Consider the following 17,413-nt stretch of genomic DNA (forward strand, 5'->3'; position numbering starts at 1 on the left):
TTTTTCCAACAAATGTCTAGGTAATTGAAGCTACCATGAATACCAGGTTCAGTTGGCCTAAGACTTCACTGCGCAGCCAAAGTAAGGTTTTGTTGGCTTCATCATCCTGACAGGGTGGTCAGTGCATAACATCCCGCCTAGTGATGACCCCTCTAATCATGATCCTGAGTCATCAGTTAAATAGAACTGGCATGGTCTCCACAGCTCTCCTCTATAAATGTAAATGTCTCTGTCACATAAAGTGCAATGCCACCTCCTCTTCTTCCTTTCTTATCTTTCTGAAAATATGTGTAGTCATCCATTGTGGTCATGGGAGTTTTCCCACCAAGTTTCTGTCATTCCTCTGGCATCCCTCACACTGGGCTCTAGTTCCTCCTGCTTGTTGCCCATATTACATGCATTGGTGTACATGCACTTGAGGTGGCTGAACTTAGGCTTCTTGCCTTCAGAAATGGTAAGAGAGCATTTCTTACTGCTCTGGTAGATGCACTTATCCACCATGTTGCTTATGGATGTGCAGGTGTCAGCTGTGGACCCTAACCTCCACGTTTGCTTGTTTGTTTAAAGCATGATTCAGTAAGTCAGAGCCAGGCTATTCAGCTTCTAGCAAAAACCTCCATTGATGTTCTTACAAATGTGATGGGAGGGTCAAAATCTCTGTTCTTTCTGATGTAGTCCCATGGAGCCCCAGAGAGCTTTTTAGCTGGAACAGCCCTGCCCTGGGAGTCCATATTTGCAGAAACCTACCACTAATTTTAGTGGTATTGGACTTCTTAGAGAGAATCCAGCCCTTGGAAAACTAATTTGTCTGACATTTGACCACAAGCCTCTGTGTGGAAGCTATTCTGAGCAGTTCTGAAGTCTTGGCTTTGTGCAAGCACCCTTGAAGGATTACCTTTCCCAATGTTTTCCAAAGCACTTGTCTGTCTGTCAACCTGGAAGAGTGCCATAGTCCTAAAATTCATTTTGTTGCAAGCAGTACAAAAAGACACAGAACTTGCTTCATGGCATCCTTAGATATTAATAACTTATCAAAGATTGAAATGAAGACATTGAGTGCAGTCTGTTCAAATGTTATTTATGTTCTGTCTTCTCATGTGAACAAAATGCTAATTTGTGTCTCATCCATTTGTTGTAAAATTAACCTCTTATATCCTTTTAAAGGTGCTGAATGAAAGAGACGTTGTTGTCAGTGAGATAAAGGGAAATGAGCATGTTTGCTTTGTTTGGAGGCAGGGTTGGGGGAGACAACAAGACAACACAGAACCTGGCAGAATCAACCAACACTAGCTTGTAGCCAAATACCCCATTTCTGACACATGGCACCACCACTAACTTCAGAAGGAACTACACAAGAATTGCACTGCCCTCCCAGCATTCCCTTCTCAGGACAATGACAGATTGGAGCCCTGAAGCTAATTTTTAAAATATTTTACTATAATTAATGTACAGAGAAGTTTCTAAACTAAGCAAATATTAACAGCACCTAATATGTAGTTAGTTACTGTCTCCTAAAGCAGGAGGCAAAAAAAACCCAAAAACAAAAACCCAAACAAACCAAACAGCTTACTATGGTCCACACACATGTACCACATCAAAGTGAGAGTTTCACCATCAACTGATCTTCCCTACTGCTGGATGTCAGCGATGCTCAGTTCCCCCTACAGGCACTGGGGGAAAAAGGAACATTAGCAAAGGATTTTCCCTCCTGCAGTGTCCTCACGTGAGAACTGTACCCTAGCCATGCTTATTGATCCTCATGAACTGCAAAAGAAGTAAGGATGATTAGCTAAGCAGTTCTAGTCTGCACTGATTACGACCACGCGTAACACATGTGACACATCAGTCACTCTCTCACTGGATGAGTGTCTACTGAAACTACTGTTCCAAAAGGCCACTTGGTGGGATGAATAATTACCAAGTTTCTGCTATTTCCAGAACACAAAGTGCCTTCTTTCCCCGGACCAGAAACACAGTCCCCACTTCTTTCTTCTGAGAAATTACTTCAGTTTTCAATAATGGCCTGCTCATTTGCTGGTGATATTTCCCAGAGCAACAACACCAAGCATTGTACTAATTTCTCATTAGAGGCAAGTAACCCTGCAAAAAAAAGCAGCTGTTGCTGGCCATTGCTCAGTCAGCTGTGTCTTGAACAATTATTTTTCCTAGGCTCTACTGCTAAAAATACAAAACTTTGAGGATACAATATGCACTGAAATTATAAAAGCCCATTTGCCAAGACTGCCATTTGTCCACTGAAATATAAAATAAAATAACATTTCCCTGGACAAGCTTGGGGTTTTTCCCAATTCATCTGCTACATATTGAACTCATTTATGTACTAAATTGGGGGAGGGGTGGGGGGGGCAGGGGATGTTAAATGAATTTGCACTGTGTCTCTGTGCCGTACTTCTCTGACACCAGAAGGGAGGAAAGAGGAGTCCTTACCTAGTTCCCTGCAGTGGGCCATGGAGGGATGGAGTATCACCTTGGAGAATTTTCTTTCTGCATCCAGTAGCACTGGTGGCCACCACTGACTGTTATGGGAGCAAAACCATTTCACTAATGCCAGGCCCAATTCTCCAGCCAAGAAAGCAGACTTTAGGGTTAGAGGTGGCACATCATGTCCTTCCTGAGGATGGCACCATGTGTAGGTATTTTTTCTGGGATGGGTGTTAGCCCATAGGGAATATGATGGGAGTATCTCTCTTCATCAGATGCAGTCAAGCGGGTTGCAACAGCACATTTCATTTGCTCTCTCATTTCACCAGTTCACCTTTTATGATCTGCACTGGTCAACCTCTCACACCTGATTATAGCAAAAAGAGACTTCAGGGAAGACAGACTTTGCCTCCTACCCTGACACATGGAACAGGCAGTGTCAAGGGCTCAACAAGTTGTACATTGAACTGGCAAAATACCATTGGAGAAAAAATAATGGTCTGTTTCATACCAAAGAGGATTTTATGTTTTAACATAAATTTGACCATTTCCGTACAGAGCTGAAAACATTTACAGCTGATAGGAAATAATGTGATTTTTTTTTTATTATTATTTTTTCTTTTTCATTTTGATTTGGTGCCTGAACCTCAAGTCAGTTATTTGCACATCTCTCCTCTCAGCTCTGCTGTTAGTTCAGCCACTGAATTCCAGCACAACAATTAATGCTAGTTATATTTAACCCAGCCACAAAACATCTCCAAGGAAATACTTTTGAATTTATTAATATCTCTTCTAAAGTACACATTTAGCTTATGATAAGCAGCTATAAGCTCAAATGTAAAACAAGTCAATCATTTAAGATAGCTGCCAACTAATTCAGGATTTATTAATGAATGATGGCACTGCAGCACTGCCACGAGCATAATACCTACTGAAGACATAAACAGGTACCCTATCAATATCTATATGAGATTTCCTTATTAGCTACATTTCAGCTTTAAGAACAAAAAAGTCAGATTCTGATTCATATTGGAATCTGGATATTGGAAACAACTGGTACCAACTAGCTGGTTTCTTACCCTATTTAGTCAACACTAGCATTTTTAGGCTTTTATATCTCTTTTTGAAATATCATGCATTCTGTATCACATTAGGTTTGTTCCTTACCTTCCGCACACCACCCCCATTCTAAAGGTCACAGACTTGATAAATCCAGAACCTCCTGACAAATAATTTTATGTGTTCATCTGACATAAGGTTTGAGTCATCTGGACCCATTCCCTCCTGCCTCAGCTAGTCTATTGAACACCAATCACAGGACAGTGACTTTGCACTTTGTTTGCTTTGATCCAATTATCTAGTACAAAGCTCCAGTGACTATTGTCAGGGCTGACAACACTCTGCTGTCTAAGCAATGAAGCCACTGGGGCTCGTAGCGCAAATCTAACTGTTTCCTGTTCTCTGACACCAGATGCAGTAAATTACATTTACTCCCAGATCCCTGAACTCCCAACCCTCTATTCACGAACAGCAGAGCCAGTTCCTGGGTGGGACGGATCAAGCAGAGTAGCTGGTAAGTCTCAAGGAACAAAGTATTGTAATACCAGTCCAGTAGCCATGAACTCTTTTTGTTACATTACCTTAGTGAGTCTGGTGTCCCAGTATCATTTAAATGCCAGGAAATGCTGCTTGATGTGTATTTTTGTAAATAAGTCAAGGTTTTTTGAACTGCAGTGAATACTCTCAAAACAATGTAGCTGAAGTACATACAAGTACCATAGGAAACATCCGTTTTCTTGTAACATAGAAACATTCAGTTCTTTCCATCTCTGCTGATACAAATACATGGTATCTAGGCCAAGGTTTTGTGTCCTCTGTTATACCCATGCAACTCCAGACAGGCACTCACAAGACCGATACATTCTTCAAATGTTTATGTCGTTTTATACTTCTTTGTATGCCATTCTTTCTTCTTGGGAAAAGGTGGGCTTGTTTTGTGCTTGGAGTCATACAGAGAATTTTCTAACACTAATTTTTCATAGTGAGTATGTGTCTTAAATGTAACAAAATGATTGTTAGAAGCTGTACATTTTTTTGCTTTCAAAATCCTTCTTTTCTAAACAATGTACTCCTTATCTCAAGACCAAATGGCTGGTGGTTACTGAAGAGGTGTCCCAAGGAGTGGGATATAAGGTGCCTTACTTGAAGAATGGATTAACAAGCACAGCAAAGCAATGTCTGCAGCTAAGGCACTGTACACAGCTATGAAATATGTCATTTTTTCCATAAGTTCTGTTGCAAGCCATTCCAAAAGCTTCACTTCCACCAGTGCTTACCCTGGTCTGTCTTTAAAGCAAGCTTTTCTGTGTGTTTTGTGCCATTTTGTCAACAAGAAAGTAATAATTTCTTTCATTCTTTGGATGACTCAGAAGCCTTGTTAATGTAGTCCTTGGTAAGTGTATTGTGTGTGTGCAATAGGTGTTGTTAAAGGTGGGCTGTAATCATCCATCTTTAAACAAGCTTAAAGTGTAAGTAGTTTTTTTTAAAGAACAGCCTCTGAATACACAAAACAGGCAGATGTGAGATCCTTCTGTTGGCACGTTGGGATCTTGTTGTCATGAAGCTCTGCATCATGTTTCACTGTAATTAAAGCTTGTGCAGAAAACTTGTACTTGTGAATACTGGCTGTCATCTTCAAGTACTGCTTTCAGTTTCAACTCTATTGTCAGGTAGTTTTGTATTCTATTAGTAGATCACATTTTGCAGTAAATATGCTATTGTTAAATAAAGACATTTGAGAATCAACATTAGTTCATTTTGCAACTACTTTGACAAGCTGGGCTGCTAGGTTTTCCCACAGAGAACAAACATTATGCACGCAGGCAGATAGGCAAGGTTCTGTTATTCACTTCTGCCATGGCAGTGCCTTTTACTGGTGAACAGCTTTCCAAGAAATTCATATATGTTTATGCATTTACTTACCCAAGTAGCTTTAATGTGGTCCCTGGGTTGGTCATAAACCACACATTATGCCAGTATCTAAAAACACTACAGTAAAATCACAGTAAAATACATGAAAATAAATTTTTGACAGAGTTAAAAGCTTAAGCAAATTAGCCAGATTTGAAATACAAAAGGATCACACCTGTTAACTTTCTAGGACAGCGTCTTCCAAGAACTGCTAGAACTCGTCGCCTGAAGTCTGCCCAACAGATAAGACATTGTTACATGTCAGTACTCCATACCGTAGATAAAAAGATGAATCTTGCATGTAGATGTATCTCATTCTTCTTAAATATAGAATCATAGAATTGTAGGTTTGGGCTGGAAGGGACCTTAATGATTATCTAGTTCCAACTGCCCCGCCAAGGCCAGAGATGCCATTCACTAGATCAGGTTGGCCAGGGCACCATCCAACCTGGCCTCGAAAACTTACAGGGATGGGGCATCCACAGCTTCTCTGGGCAGCCTGTGCCAGTGCCTCACCACCCTCTGAGTATTTAAATCTGCCCTCTTTCAGTTTAAAACTATTGCACTTTGTCCTGTCTCTATCTTCCCATATAAAATTCCCTCTCCCTCATTTTTATAAACCTCCTTATGGTACTGGAAGGCTGCAATAAGGTCTACCTGAAGTGTTCTGTTCTGCAGGCTGGACAATCCCAGCCCTCTTAGCTTGTTTGCATAGGAGAGGTGCTACATCCCTTTGATCATCTCCATCTGGATCTGTTCCAAAAATATTCATGTCTTTTTTGTGCTGAGGACCTCAGACCTAGACGCAGGACTCCAGGTGGCTAGAGCAGGGGCAGAGTAGAGGGGGATAATCACCTCCCTCATCCTGCTGGCCACACTGCTTTTGGTTTGGGCCTGGGATTCAATTGGCCCTCTGGGCTCTGAGTGCACACTGTTGCTCATGTCCAACTTTTCATCCATGAGAACTCCCAAGTTCCTTCTCCTCAATGACTCAATGAAGTCAATGACTTCTCCCAGTCTATACTCACGTTTGGAATTGCCCTGACCCAGGTGCAGCTCCTTGCACTTGTTGAACTTCATCAGGTTCTCATGGGTCCACTTCTCAGATTTGTCCAGATCCCCCTGGATGGCATCCTTTCCCTTTTTTGCATCAGCTGCACTGCTCAGCTTTGTGCCATCTGCAGATTTGCTGGAGGTGCACTGGATCTCACAGTCCATGTCATTTATAAAGATCCTGAAGAGCAGCAGTCCCAAGAGAGAGCCTGGGGGACACCACTTGTCACTAGCCTTTACCTGGTCACAGATCCATTGACCACAACTCTCTAGCCAATTCCTTGTCCACTGAATAGCCTATCCATCAAATCCATGTCTCTCCAATGTGGAGATAAGGTTGTCATGGGGGACCACATCAAAGACCTTACAGAAGTCTGGATAGATGACATCTTTTGGTCTTCCCTTGGTGACCATGGCCATTATCCCCCCCACCAATGCATGATTTGCCCTTAGGAAGGCCATGATGGCTGCCTCAGATCACCTCCATATCTTTTATGTGCCTTAGCATATCATCTAGGAGGATCTGCTCCATGATCTTCCTAGGCACCGAAGTAAATGTCACTAGTCTGTAGTTTCCCAGTTCTTCCTTTCTCCCCTTTTAAAAAATGTGGATGTTTCCCTTTTTCCAGTTACTGAAGACTTCACCTGTCTGCCTGACTTTTCAAATATGATGGAGAGTAGCTTGGCAACAATGCAGAATCATTGAGTAATTGGGGATGGAAAAGAACTCTAAGATCATATCATTCCAACCCCTCTGCTAGGGTTAGGGATATCTTCCACTAGACCAGGTTGCTCAGAGCTCAATCCAGCCTGACCTTGAACATTAGCCAGCTACCTCAGGACCCTGGGATGCATCTCATCCAGTTCCATGGACTTGTGGCTATTCAGCTTCTTTAAGTGATCCCAAACTTACAGTGGGAGGGTCTTCACTTCCCTCACACCCATCCAGAGGATCAGGTATTTCAGAGAATGGGAAGTCTGACTGCCAGTGAAGACTGAGGCACAAGAACTCACGTCTCCATATCAGTCATCATCAGTTCTCCTTTCCTGTTTGCAGGGAGATACAGAGATGTAGACTAATTGTGGCCTTTTTTTCCTAACCTATGTACTTACAGAATCCCTTCTTGTTATTCTTCATGTCCCTTGCCAAGTCCTATCCAGCTTTGCCCTGACTTTCCTGACCCCTTCCCTATATATTAAACCATATTCCTGTGCTCTCCCCGGGTGTCCTGTCCCTGCTTCCATTGGTAGGTGTTGCTTTCTTACTCCTTGGTTTGAGGAGCTGATCTTAGCTCAGCTGTGCTAGTTGCCGGCCTGCTTTGTTTGATTTCCTACACACTGAGAGTGCTTGCACTTCAAGATTAGAGGTCTCAAAGAGTTGCCAGCTCTGGTCAGCCCTTCTGTCCTTAAGGACAGTTCCCCAGGGAATCTCATTCACCAACTTCCTAAACAGTTGGAACTTTGCTCCTGTAAAGTTCAGAGTTTTGTCTTTGCTGCTTTCCAGGCTCATGCTCCTCAAGATCACAAACTCTGACATGGCCAGGTACACATGATTTAACTATCAGATTTTCGCTATCTACTTCTGAATTCATTCCCACTGTACAAGCCTTCTTTCAATGCACAAATTTGTGCATCAAAACAGGGAAGGTCTGGCAGATTGCACCCTCTTCTGCACTACAAATACATGGCACTCAACTATTTCACAGGAAAATCAACAGTCTGTAGTGAAAAGCCATGCACTAGATAATATTTTTAATTTTCAAAGAAAAGGAGAAGCACAGGAACTCTAGGGGAGCTCAGGCTGCTACTTTTCTCTACCAAGGTAACAGGCAGGGAGTTGATGAGCTGGTGGTGCCCTCTCTGTAGGGTTGTGGTGCTCAGAACAAATCAGGAACTTCTGCCCATCAGAATGTGAATGTGCTGTTGCTGCCTCATGATTCATCTTTGCTTCAGTTCAGCTGTCCATACAGAAACCTGTCCATTTTAGCCTCTTCATCAAAGGCTAGCCAGCCTGTATTTTTACCTTCTTAATGTTGAAAGTTATTGAACATCTGCTTGAGCAGCCCTGGTGAGATCAAGCAATGCTCAGAGCCCACTCACCCAAGCCTTAGGCATGAAGCCAATAAACAAAATTCTTCCTTTCTTCTTCCGCCTTCAAGAAACTACATTTAGAAAGGAGAAATTTCTAGAGTGTTAGTGTTGGCACCTGCATCTCTTTGTTTCATTATCACTGTAAATTGCATTGAAGGCTGCAGAGCAGAAGCAGTTGGATAAGACATAAAGGACACTTGCACACTAGTTCCTTGGCTGGGACAGTCCTGGGCAAGTGATCCATGCCAGCTGCTTTCTGAGCTGCATAAGGTGCTGTCTGCCACAGTTTTTCAGAGCAATTTCTCAGTAGGTTAATTGCTACAAGCCCTAAGGCAACATTTTTTTCCCTTGTTTCCAGCCTTAATTTCCTGTTTCCAACCATGCCAGATGCCTTGTGTCCTGCTGCACACCTCAGAGCAGAGCTCAACTCTCAGCTCTGCGGCTGCCTTCTGGCTGCCCAGGCTGCTGTGGGATGGCCAGGCACAAAAACTCCAGCCCACCAGCACAGGAGGGAGATCAGAAACTGTAAGCCCTACTCCACTGTGGAAATGGGCACCCTGTGCTCAGGTTCATGACAGCTATGAACACAGCTAGTCCATAAACCTCCCAAAGCAGTGGTAAACCACAGTTCTTTGGGATAATCCCCAAAGGGGGAATGGCCAAGGTGAGATCACTGCTTCTGCAGCCCACTCCAGCCTTCAGAGAGCTGCATCACTCTCAGAGGCAGCAATGCTCCTTCACCCACCAGCCTCTCTGTCCCCTAGCTTGATGCAGGTGTTTGTGTGGTGTTGCATTTGACCCAGCCAGTCCTGTCAGGGCTGGCCAAGGTCCAAGCAGATGCACACAGCATGTAGATGGCCAGACCCAAACATTTGGCCCCCCAGACTGCACTCCTGGGGGACAGAGGAGAACATGTCGCAGGGAACAGCCTGCACCCACTCACCAACACATGAATTTTCTGTCTGGCACTATAGGCAGTGTAATGATACATGTCATTATAAATTTCCTATTGCTGGTGAAATACTTTGCTTTGAGGTTATAGGAAAAGTAATTTTACTCTGTGTGAGTAAAAAGACTGAGGAAATATATGAAAGTAACAGTAATTTTTTATATTCATTACTTTTTTAAAATACAACAAGCTACATTGGTTCTTGGGGCAAGGATATTCTGTACTCTCCTGAAAATAAAACAGAAAAAAACAGCAAACATGCTGGTTTGCGGTACCCCCAGGTAAGATAAATGATGAGTATACCACTGAGGTTCGTTGATGGAAGTGATCACTGTAAGTTTCACAAACACTTGTCACTGCCTGTGGTAATTTGTAATTAAGTGTCTGTGGATGTCTGTCCAGGAGCCAAAATGTCTTCATATACATATGAGGATTGCTTAAACAAAGGAACACTCTGCAAAGTCTGAGATATTTTTGCATATCTTTTCTTTGAAAAGTTGTCTAGTGATATGTCATCATATCTCGAAATGGGTGTCAGAGCAGAGAGGACTGCTCGTCTATTCCTACTGTGTGGTCTACAATTTTCATTTCATTACTATATCCTTAACTGCTAGAAAACCTTTGCTACTCTAAAGCAGCATCCCTCACACATGTTTTTCCTGTTGTTTTATGACTCTTTGAAAATTAGTTCATCATTACTTTTTTCTTCAACTTTGGCAGTGGTGCTTAATGATTAATTCACAAAAACAAGGGAGCACTTCTTGGCTGTTTTGTACATTCTCTTAACATGGAAGCAGAGGTCATTGTTGATGTCTTGGTGTGGAAGCTGAGAGAGCTGCCCTGCCACACAACTGTGGGAGAAACCATCCTATTACTGTGTGATTTTGTTTTCCCATGTGTAGAATAGAGATAAACAATATTTCTTCACCCCCCTAAAATGTTTTGAGTGCTACGGATGGAAGAGTTAAGCAAGGACAAGCATTGATATTGATATTGATATTTAAATGGTCTGGATGTTGCAGTAAACAAAACTTGTTACCAACTAACTGGCAGTTTGACAGCAGAAAAGAGAGCAGAGACATTCTCTCTGAATTTTGAGGCAAGTTCAGAATGCAAAGTTAGAGAGCAACCTGCATGCTATCACCTCCCCCTGTCTAAATTACACCTAACCTCTTGGCGCTCCTAGCTGGCCAGAGACAGCTCCATGTGGTGTGAGCTGGAAGAATAGGTCCTGTTTGCCACAGATACACCCAGCATCCTCCACCTGCATAAAAAGCCATAGTGTAATAGTGTCCACAGCATTGCATCCCACCTCTAACATAGAGCACTTAGCCCTTTAGAAGCAGGAGGTAGGAAAAAGGGGCACCATAGTTTTCTTTGTCTGTTTGGCAATTAACCATTCACTGGCTTTTTTTGTTGTAACATGCACTTCCTCTCTTGTTTTCATTCAAGCTTTGTGCACCATGGAAATTAATGTGGAGAAAGACAAACAGACAGGAGAGACCAAGATTGTCTCTGCTTCACCTGTTGGCCCAGATGAGGCCCATCAAAGAGGATTCAAAGTCTATGATGATGGTTCCAAGGTAGTCTATGAGGTTCACTCTGGTGGCACAGTGGTAGAAAATGGAGTACATAAATTAAGCTCAAAGGACGTAGATGAACTTATGCAAAAAGCTGGACAATCAAGTGTAAAAGGAGGGTATGAAACAATGACTGTGTCAGACAGAAATGTGGTAGCCGATGGAAACCTTAGCCATATGAAGGAGCAAATGCTCTTCAAGGAGGCAAAGCTGGAAATGGTACACAAATCCAGCAAAGGACATGCTGTGAACCCTCAGCCACAAGACAAACCGTGTGGTGGTGGAACCCCAGAGGCCAGTGCAGATCAGCCAGTGACAATGATATTTATGGGCTACCAGAACATCGATGATGAAGAGGAGACAAAAAAAGTGCTGGGCTATGATGAGACCATCAAGGCAGAGCTTGTGCTGATCGATGAAGATGATGAGAAGTCACTGCGGGAGAAGACAGTGACTGATGTTTCCACCATGGATGGGAATGCTGCTGAGCTGGTCTCTGGCAGGCCCCTGTCGGACACGACAGAGCCCTCCTCTCCCGAGGGGAAGGAAGAGAGCCTGCCCTTGGAAGCTGCCCCAGGTACACAAAAGAAAAAGCGCTGTCAATGCTGTATTGTCATGTGAACACCTCTTCCTTCCCTGCTCCTGGCAGCTCCTGCTCCATCACTTACCTAGACCTCATTGTACTTCTAACTGCAATACTGTGAACTGGAAGTGAATGCCTCCATTGCCTTGCAGTTGGGTTGCTTTTCTTTCTAGTTCTTCAAGAAGAGGAACGCATGGTTATTTTCCCATCAGACATACTATTTGGTGTTGGGTAGGGGTTGGGGGTTTTTGGCTTCTGTTTTTTGTGTTGTTGGTGATGGTGTTTTGTTTTTTTTCCTTAGTACTACAGAGTGAGAGATAAATGAGAAATGGAACATATGTTTTCATATTTATTTGATTTTTATATATATATATATTTTATATATATAATGAAAACACTTTTTACATTTTTTTCTTTAAATATCTGGCAGGCTTGATCAGATTCCTAGGATTTTGTGGGAGTCTGAGTTTCACAGCCACCAGATATGAGAGCCTTAAAAAAACGTTACTTCTCTTTTTTAAGAAAAATCACATTTAAGCATTATTTTATAGGTCATATTTTTTATTTCTTGGGGGAAGGCTCAGATCACTTTACTGTTTTAATTTGCTAAAACTCAGACAAGTCCTTCCCAAAAAAATTGCATCATTTTTTTTATGGTAACTTTTCAGTTTAGTTTGCCGTGTCAGAAAAACCCATTAGCCATTTCTGCTTATTGGTGATACCAGAAGTGGACCTTAATTATTCTTTCGAGAAAATGTATGAATGATCATTTTGCCTTATATAAATCTTCCAGATTACAGTATTGTATGTGCACTTCATCTCCCCAAATTACAGTTGAAATTAATTTGATGTGAAAAAGATGCAGCTGTCACACCAACAGAAGTGGAGTCACTGATCTAATTACTTGCCTTTCAGTAGCTCTGCCAATGTTTATACATGGTATAAAGTTTTCCTGCTGAACTCCAGTAGATGAGGGATACTGCTTTCTCTTTCCCTGGAATACAAATGAACTTCTCTCACAGTCTGACCCTGCTCCTACTGGATTCAGTGGCAAAATTTTCAGTGCTGGGAATGGGGGCAGGGCCAGAGTTTTATTTTGTAATTCTTACGGAAGTGTAATTTCTCACAGAGTGTACCTTCAGTGCACCTATATAATGACAGGCAATTGGGTCTGATCCTGCCCTGCTTGTCCAGGTAAAACTCCTGTGGAGGCTCACTGGAGTTTTGACAGAGCAGCTGTTTTGGGAGATCCTATAGCCGCAAGACTAACATTTTCAAAAACTGCTGGTCATTTTGGATGCTTCATTTTCTAATGTGAGGCACTAAAAGATGCCTGATTTCCAGTACATTTTTCTTCATCTGACTGAAAATCAGGCCTCTTAAAAACAACTAAAGATGAAAATGTAAAATTGTGAAGGCATCCAAAATCAGTGGTTGTTTCTTTTTTTCTTGTTCCTTGATTCTTCTAAATGAGAAAGCAGCTAGCTTTTTCATGGTGAGATATTATGAACCTGATTCTTGTATCACACTGGTTTGGCTTAAGTTTAGCTTCACTAACTGTAGTGGAGTTACTCTGGAATTATAACTACATGAGTGAGATTAAAAATCAGGTTTTATATTTTCTGATAGTGTGAAAAAGTGCTGAAGATTATTTTGAAGTGTCTTTGAAACTATCAGACTTTAAAAATCAGTAACAGCAACTGAAAAAAAAAGTAAAAAAAAAAAAGAAAAAAAAGAAAGAGAAAACAACAAAAAGCCTCTTTTCAGTCTGAGGTGTTTCCTATGATATTTCTGTTTTTTCTTGGATGGTGCTTTTACTGCATTAATTGTTCATTCAGAGCATCTGATTAAACACAGTTCTTGCTCTGTACTCTTTTCTTTCTGTGCCAGTAAAAAAGATACTTGTTCAGTGGGGGTAATATGAGGCACACTGAAAACCTGCACATATGAAAAAAGCAAAAGGTAGTTCCCATGTTAAGTCACTCAGCTGTCAGTATGGAACTGGTCAATGAAACATCTCACCACTGCCCAGGTGACTGTCAGACAAAAAAACCCCAAACAAGTAGTAAAGAAAGTAGGAGTAGTAAAAGACAGCCTCACCTCTTTGACACCTGTGGAAATTTTGCTGACCTCCATATCTGCTGCAGTGGCAGAAATGAATAGACTTCCACATGCTCCCTTCGCCTCCTCTGGGGGCTTTTGGTTGGGAGAAGGACCAAACTCACCCAGCGAAGCTCTGCACATCATTCTTTGACTCAGGCTTAGATGGTTACATTTTATCAAGGAGGGGAAGGGCCACAGAACCTCCCATTGCAACAAAAGGTCTGGTGGCTGTTTGTTAGAAACTAGCAGCCTGTGTGTGTTTTTGGTTGGGTTGTGTGGGGTTTTGGGAGTCTTTTTGTTTGGTGGTGGTGGTGGTTGGTTTTTTTTTCCCCTTTTCCTTTTTTTTCCTAGAAATGCTAAGCATTTACAAATCTAAACATTTCTTAAAACAAGACCCTAAGTTTTCAAGCCCAGTGTAGCCAGGTGAGGCTGTTCCCAGGCATGTTTAGGAGCCCAGCAACACAAAGGGTGAAGTCCTTTCTGTTTTACATCTACCTGTGAATGATGTGGGAGCCAGGTGTGCTTTGCAATAGTTCTCTCACTCTGGGGCCTGCTCACCTCACCAGTGATACTCAGAAACAAATCTCCCAGCCATCTCCTCCAGGCCTGGCCTGTCATCTTGTTGCTCAACACCTTTTCCTCTCTGGGTGTGATGCCACCTTCACAGCCACCCTGGCCTCCTGGTGTCTTCACAGCCTGATCATTTTCCCCCTGCTGCTCCTCTGCCCCTGTGGACACTTTTTTTCAAAGCCTCCTGCTTGGCAAATTTGGGGTATCATCGACCTAACCCATTCTATCCCTGCATCTCTTGAGCCATGTGCTCCCCTGTCAGATGACCTTCTGGTTCAGCACCCACTCAGCATGTTGGGGATGACTCCCTTAGCAGCCAGCTTTGGGAGATGCGTGCTGACACTGGGACCAGAACATCTGAGACCACTGCACCATCTGAGGCACAGCACGGTGGGGAGATGGTGGCGTACCACAGCCCAGAAGTGGCCCTTTAGTGGTTAGAAGTAGAGCACAAGCCTTAAACCTTAAACCTCTCAAATACCTACTGCTCAGTACTTGTAGCTAACATTGAGTGCCTAGGAAGGCCAGTCGTTTTTATGTGTTCACATTAACTCCATGGTTAACAGGCCCCAGTAGATCCAGGAAAGCTAAAGGTTCTCATGCATAGGATTGGTCTTTACATGTCAAAGGCAATTCCACATCTGAAGTCAGAAAAACATGAAATAGGAGCATATGGATCTGAAATCACAGGGCCTTAGCTGAAACATGCTTACTCCAATCATCCTCCTCCACAAGGGCAGCAGCCATGCCTGGACATCACCTTGTCCCTTCTAGCCACTAGCCTGCAGCCCAGTTACAGGGGAATTCAGATGCATTAGCCCAGGCTGATGAATGTAAACTGGTTTTCCAGGGATGGTTTGGGCTTTGAAGGGGTCAGTTTTCCCCTAACCCTTGGATTGGAGGCTGCCTGTGGAAATCCATGCACAATCAGGCTCGAGGGAAGCAGTCTGCTCCATGGTCAAGCAGAGAGAGATTTGTGTAAGGATCATTATGGGATGGGGTTTTTTTATACTGTTTGAAGCAAAATCCCTGTCTGTTTAACTTATGCCATCACATGTACATTTTCAGTTTCAGCACGAGGGGATACAAAAAAGTGGAGTCAGAAACTGGTTCAGTAATAGCATTTTGCCACAACAAACTGCTCGCCTTAACTTTTGTAAGAAAAACAAAAAGAAAACCTCTTTTCAGTGTATTTTTTCCTAGACTGGGAAAAAAGTAACCTAGGAAACTTTTTTATATTTTGTATTTTCTAAGTTTATATAAACCCACTCTCCATGTTGTCCCTTGTTTGCATTCAGGGACCATTTCTTTTGCAAACCACTGCATTTTACTTCCATTATTTCTTTTTTTTTAACAGAAAAAAGCTACAAATCAAAAAACCACAGCATTATGATTAGTGGCTAGGCAATCTCTTTCAATTACTAGAATATCAATACAGAAAGAAAAGAATTACAGGGTTGTTTTCTTTTTTTAATTTCTTGTGGCTGATGTACTGTATGGTATATGTTTACAGAACTCCTCTGGTCTGCCTTTGTGATGTTATCTAAATGAATGACAAAGTAGGTATGATGTGCCATTTGACAGTTTGCCTTAGCACTCTTGGGTTTCCTTCTTCTTTTTTGTTTCTTTTATTTCCTTATGTTTTTCCAAATAGTGCAGGCTGTATTCCAAAGCTGTATAAACACAACATTATCTTTCAATCCCCAGCAAGAGAAGCATGCACAAGTCCTTCTCCAAGAAGTGTACCTCTCTAGAGCAGTACAAGACTTCAGTCCTGCAGACAGAAACGTGTATGCCTAATTCTGCTGTGTGTAGACTTATTTCAGCCAACAGGACTGCTCACAGGAAGAATGTTGTAGGCATCTGCAAAATTAGGGCATGAATGATAGACACAGAGTGTAGTTTGGGTGTTTCTTATGTACCGATACAGATTTTCTACTCTGCTGAGTTTGCCCAAGGCAGTGTAATCCAAAAGGCTAACTCTAAGCATTGCTACTTCTACTGAGAAAAATACAAAATAAATGGTGCTTAGCATCTGGTAGGATCAGGTCCTGAGTCAGCATTGCTACCATCCACGAACAAACATTCAGAGGGGCTTCCCTGATGAATAACATATTAGTCCCAAGCAGTTACTGCCATTGTACCCAAGTTCACTACCGATTCTTCACACCTGAAATTATTAAGATACCACAAACTAATCCGAGCAGAAAGATAGCATACAGAGAGATAGCATACAGAGTTGCTAGAGAAATAAAAGGTGTCCTACCTTTTCATTTACTCAAACATCCAAATGGCAAACTTGGAAAGTAAGTGGGGATATAACAGAAAATGTAGTATTTTACATTTGTGTATTTTTTTAAGGAATAAATATTTTTGTAATGAGATACAAACCCTAAACGGGTATTGAGGTTTGCAATATCATCCTTCCCATTACATTGAGCCTTCCAACTTTTTCATATGTTTATGACAATGCCCAACTTCTTGGGATCTTTTGTAGACCTAATCACAATTTTTTCCAGGAAGAAGGATCACAACACTTTTTAAAGAGTCAAGTTAGAAGAGTAGAATCCAATGTAACTGCTATAGACACAGCTAAATAAGTAAACATGTTTCACAGAAAAAGGTGGACCTACATCTTCTATAGCTAGACAAATTTCCTTACCTAGAAAGTCAACACAGTAGGCAATAGCTTTCAGCAGAGTGGTATGGCTAATAAGGGAAATACATGTTTTGTTGTATTTTATCCAACATTAGATTTTAAAACATAAGAGATAGTGCCACTGGAAAGAGCTGAACAGAATATTTTAGACAAAGTAGAGGACTTTCCCACATGCTGAGGCATGGATTCTTTATTTTTACTAAACTCACTAAGTTTCAACCAGTTTTCGCTGTCTGTTGGAAAGTTTAGGATTTGCTCAGATGGTGTTTCTTGAGCTTCCTGAGCAGCAAGAGTAAACGTTAGCTCTGAGCTTAATAGTTGCAGACTATGACAATACCCAACAAAAAATATAGACTGTGCTTTTTGTATGTAAAAGAGTCAGTTATATAAAATGGCTGAATTTATTCAGTTTA

The 17,413-nt window shown here is 41.9% G+C and overlaps 1 protein-coding gene across 4 annotated transcripts in view; it reads left to right on the forward strand.

Moving 5' to 3' along the window:
* PALM2AKAP2 (PALM2 and AKAP2 fusion) overlaps window positions 1-17,413 on the forward strand; it is a 265,831-nt gene that overhangs the window by 112,486 nt on the left and 135,932 nt on the right. For 2 of the 4 annotated variants that reach the window (XM_085042460.1, XM_085042461.1), the window contains exons 6-7: window positions 3,914-4,015; window positions 10,958-11,662. In XM_085042460.1, the coding sequence (XP_084898586.1) occupies window positions 3,914-4,015; window positions 10,958-11,662 (807 nt within the window). The remainder of the gene's footprint in view (window positions 1-3,913; window positions 4,016-10,957; window positions 11,663-17,413) is intronic. The other 2 variants (XM_085042464.1, XM_085042463.1) reach the window with 2 other exon arrangements.

The sequence above is a fragment of the Lichenostomus cassidix genome, chromosome Z, assembly GCF_008360975.1.
Source record: "Lichenostomus cassidix isolate B80296 chromosome Z, HeHo_3.0, whole genome shotgun sequence".
Classification (NCBI taxonomy): domain Eukaryota; kingdom Metazoa; phylum Chordata; class Aves; order Passeriformes; family Meliphagidae; genus Lichenostomus; species Lichenostomus cassidix.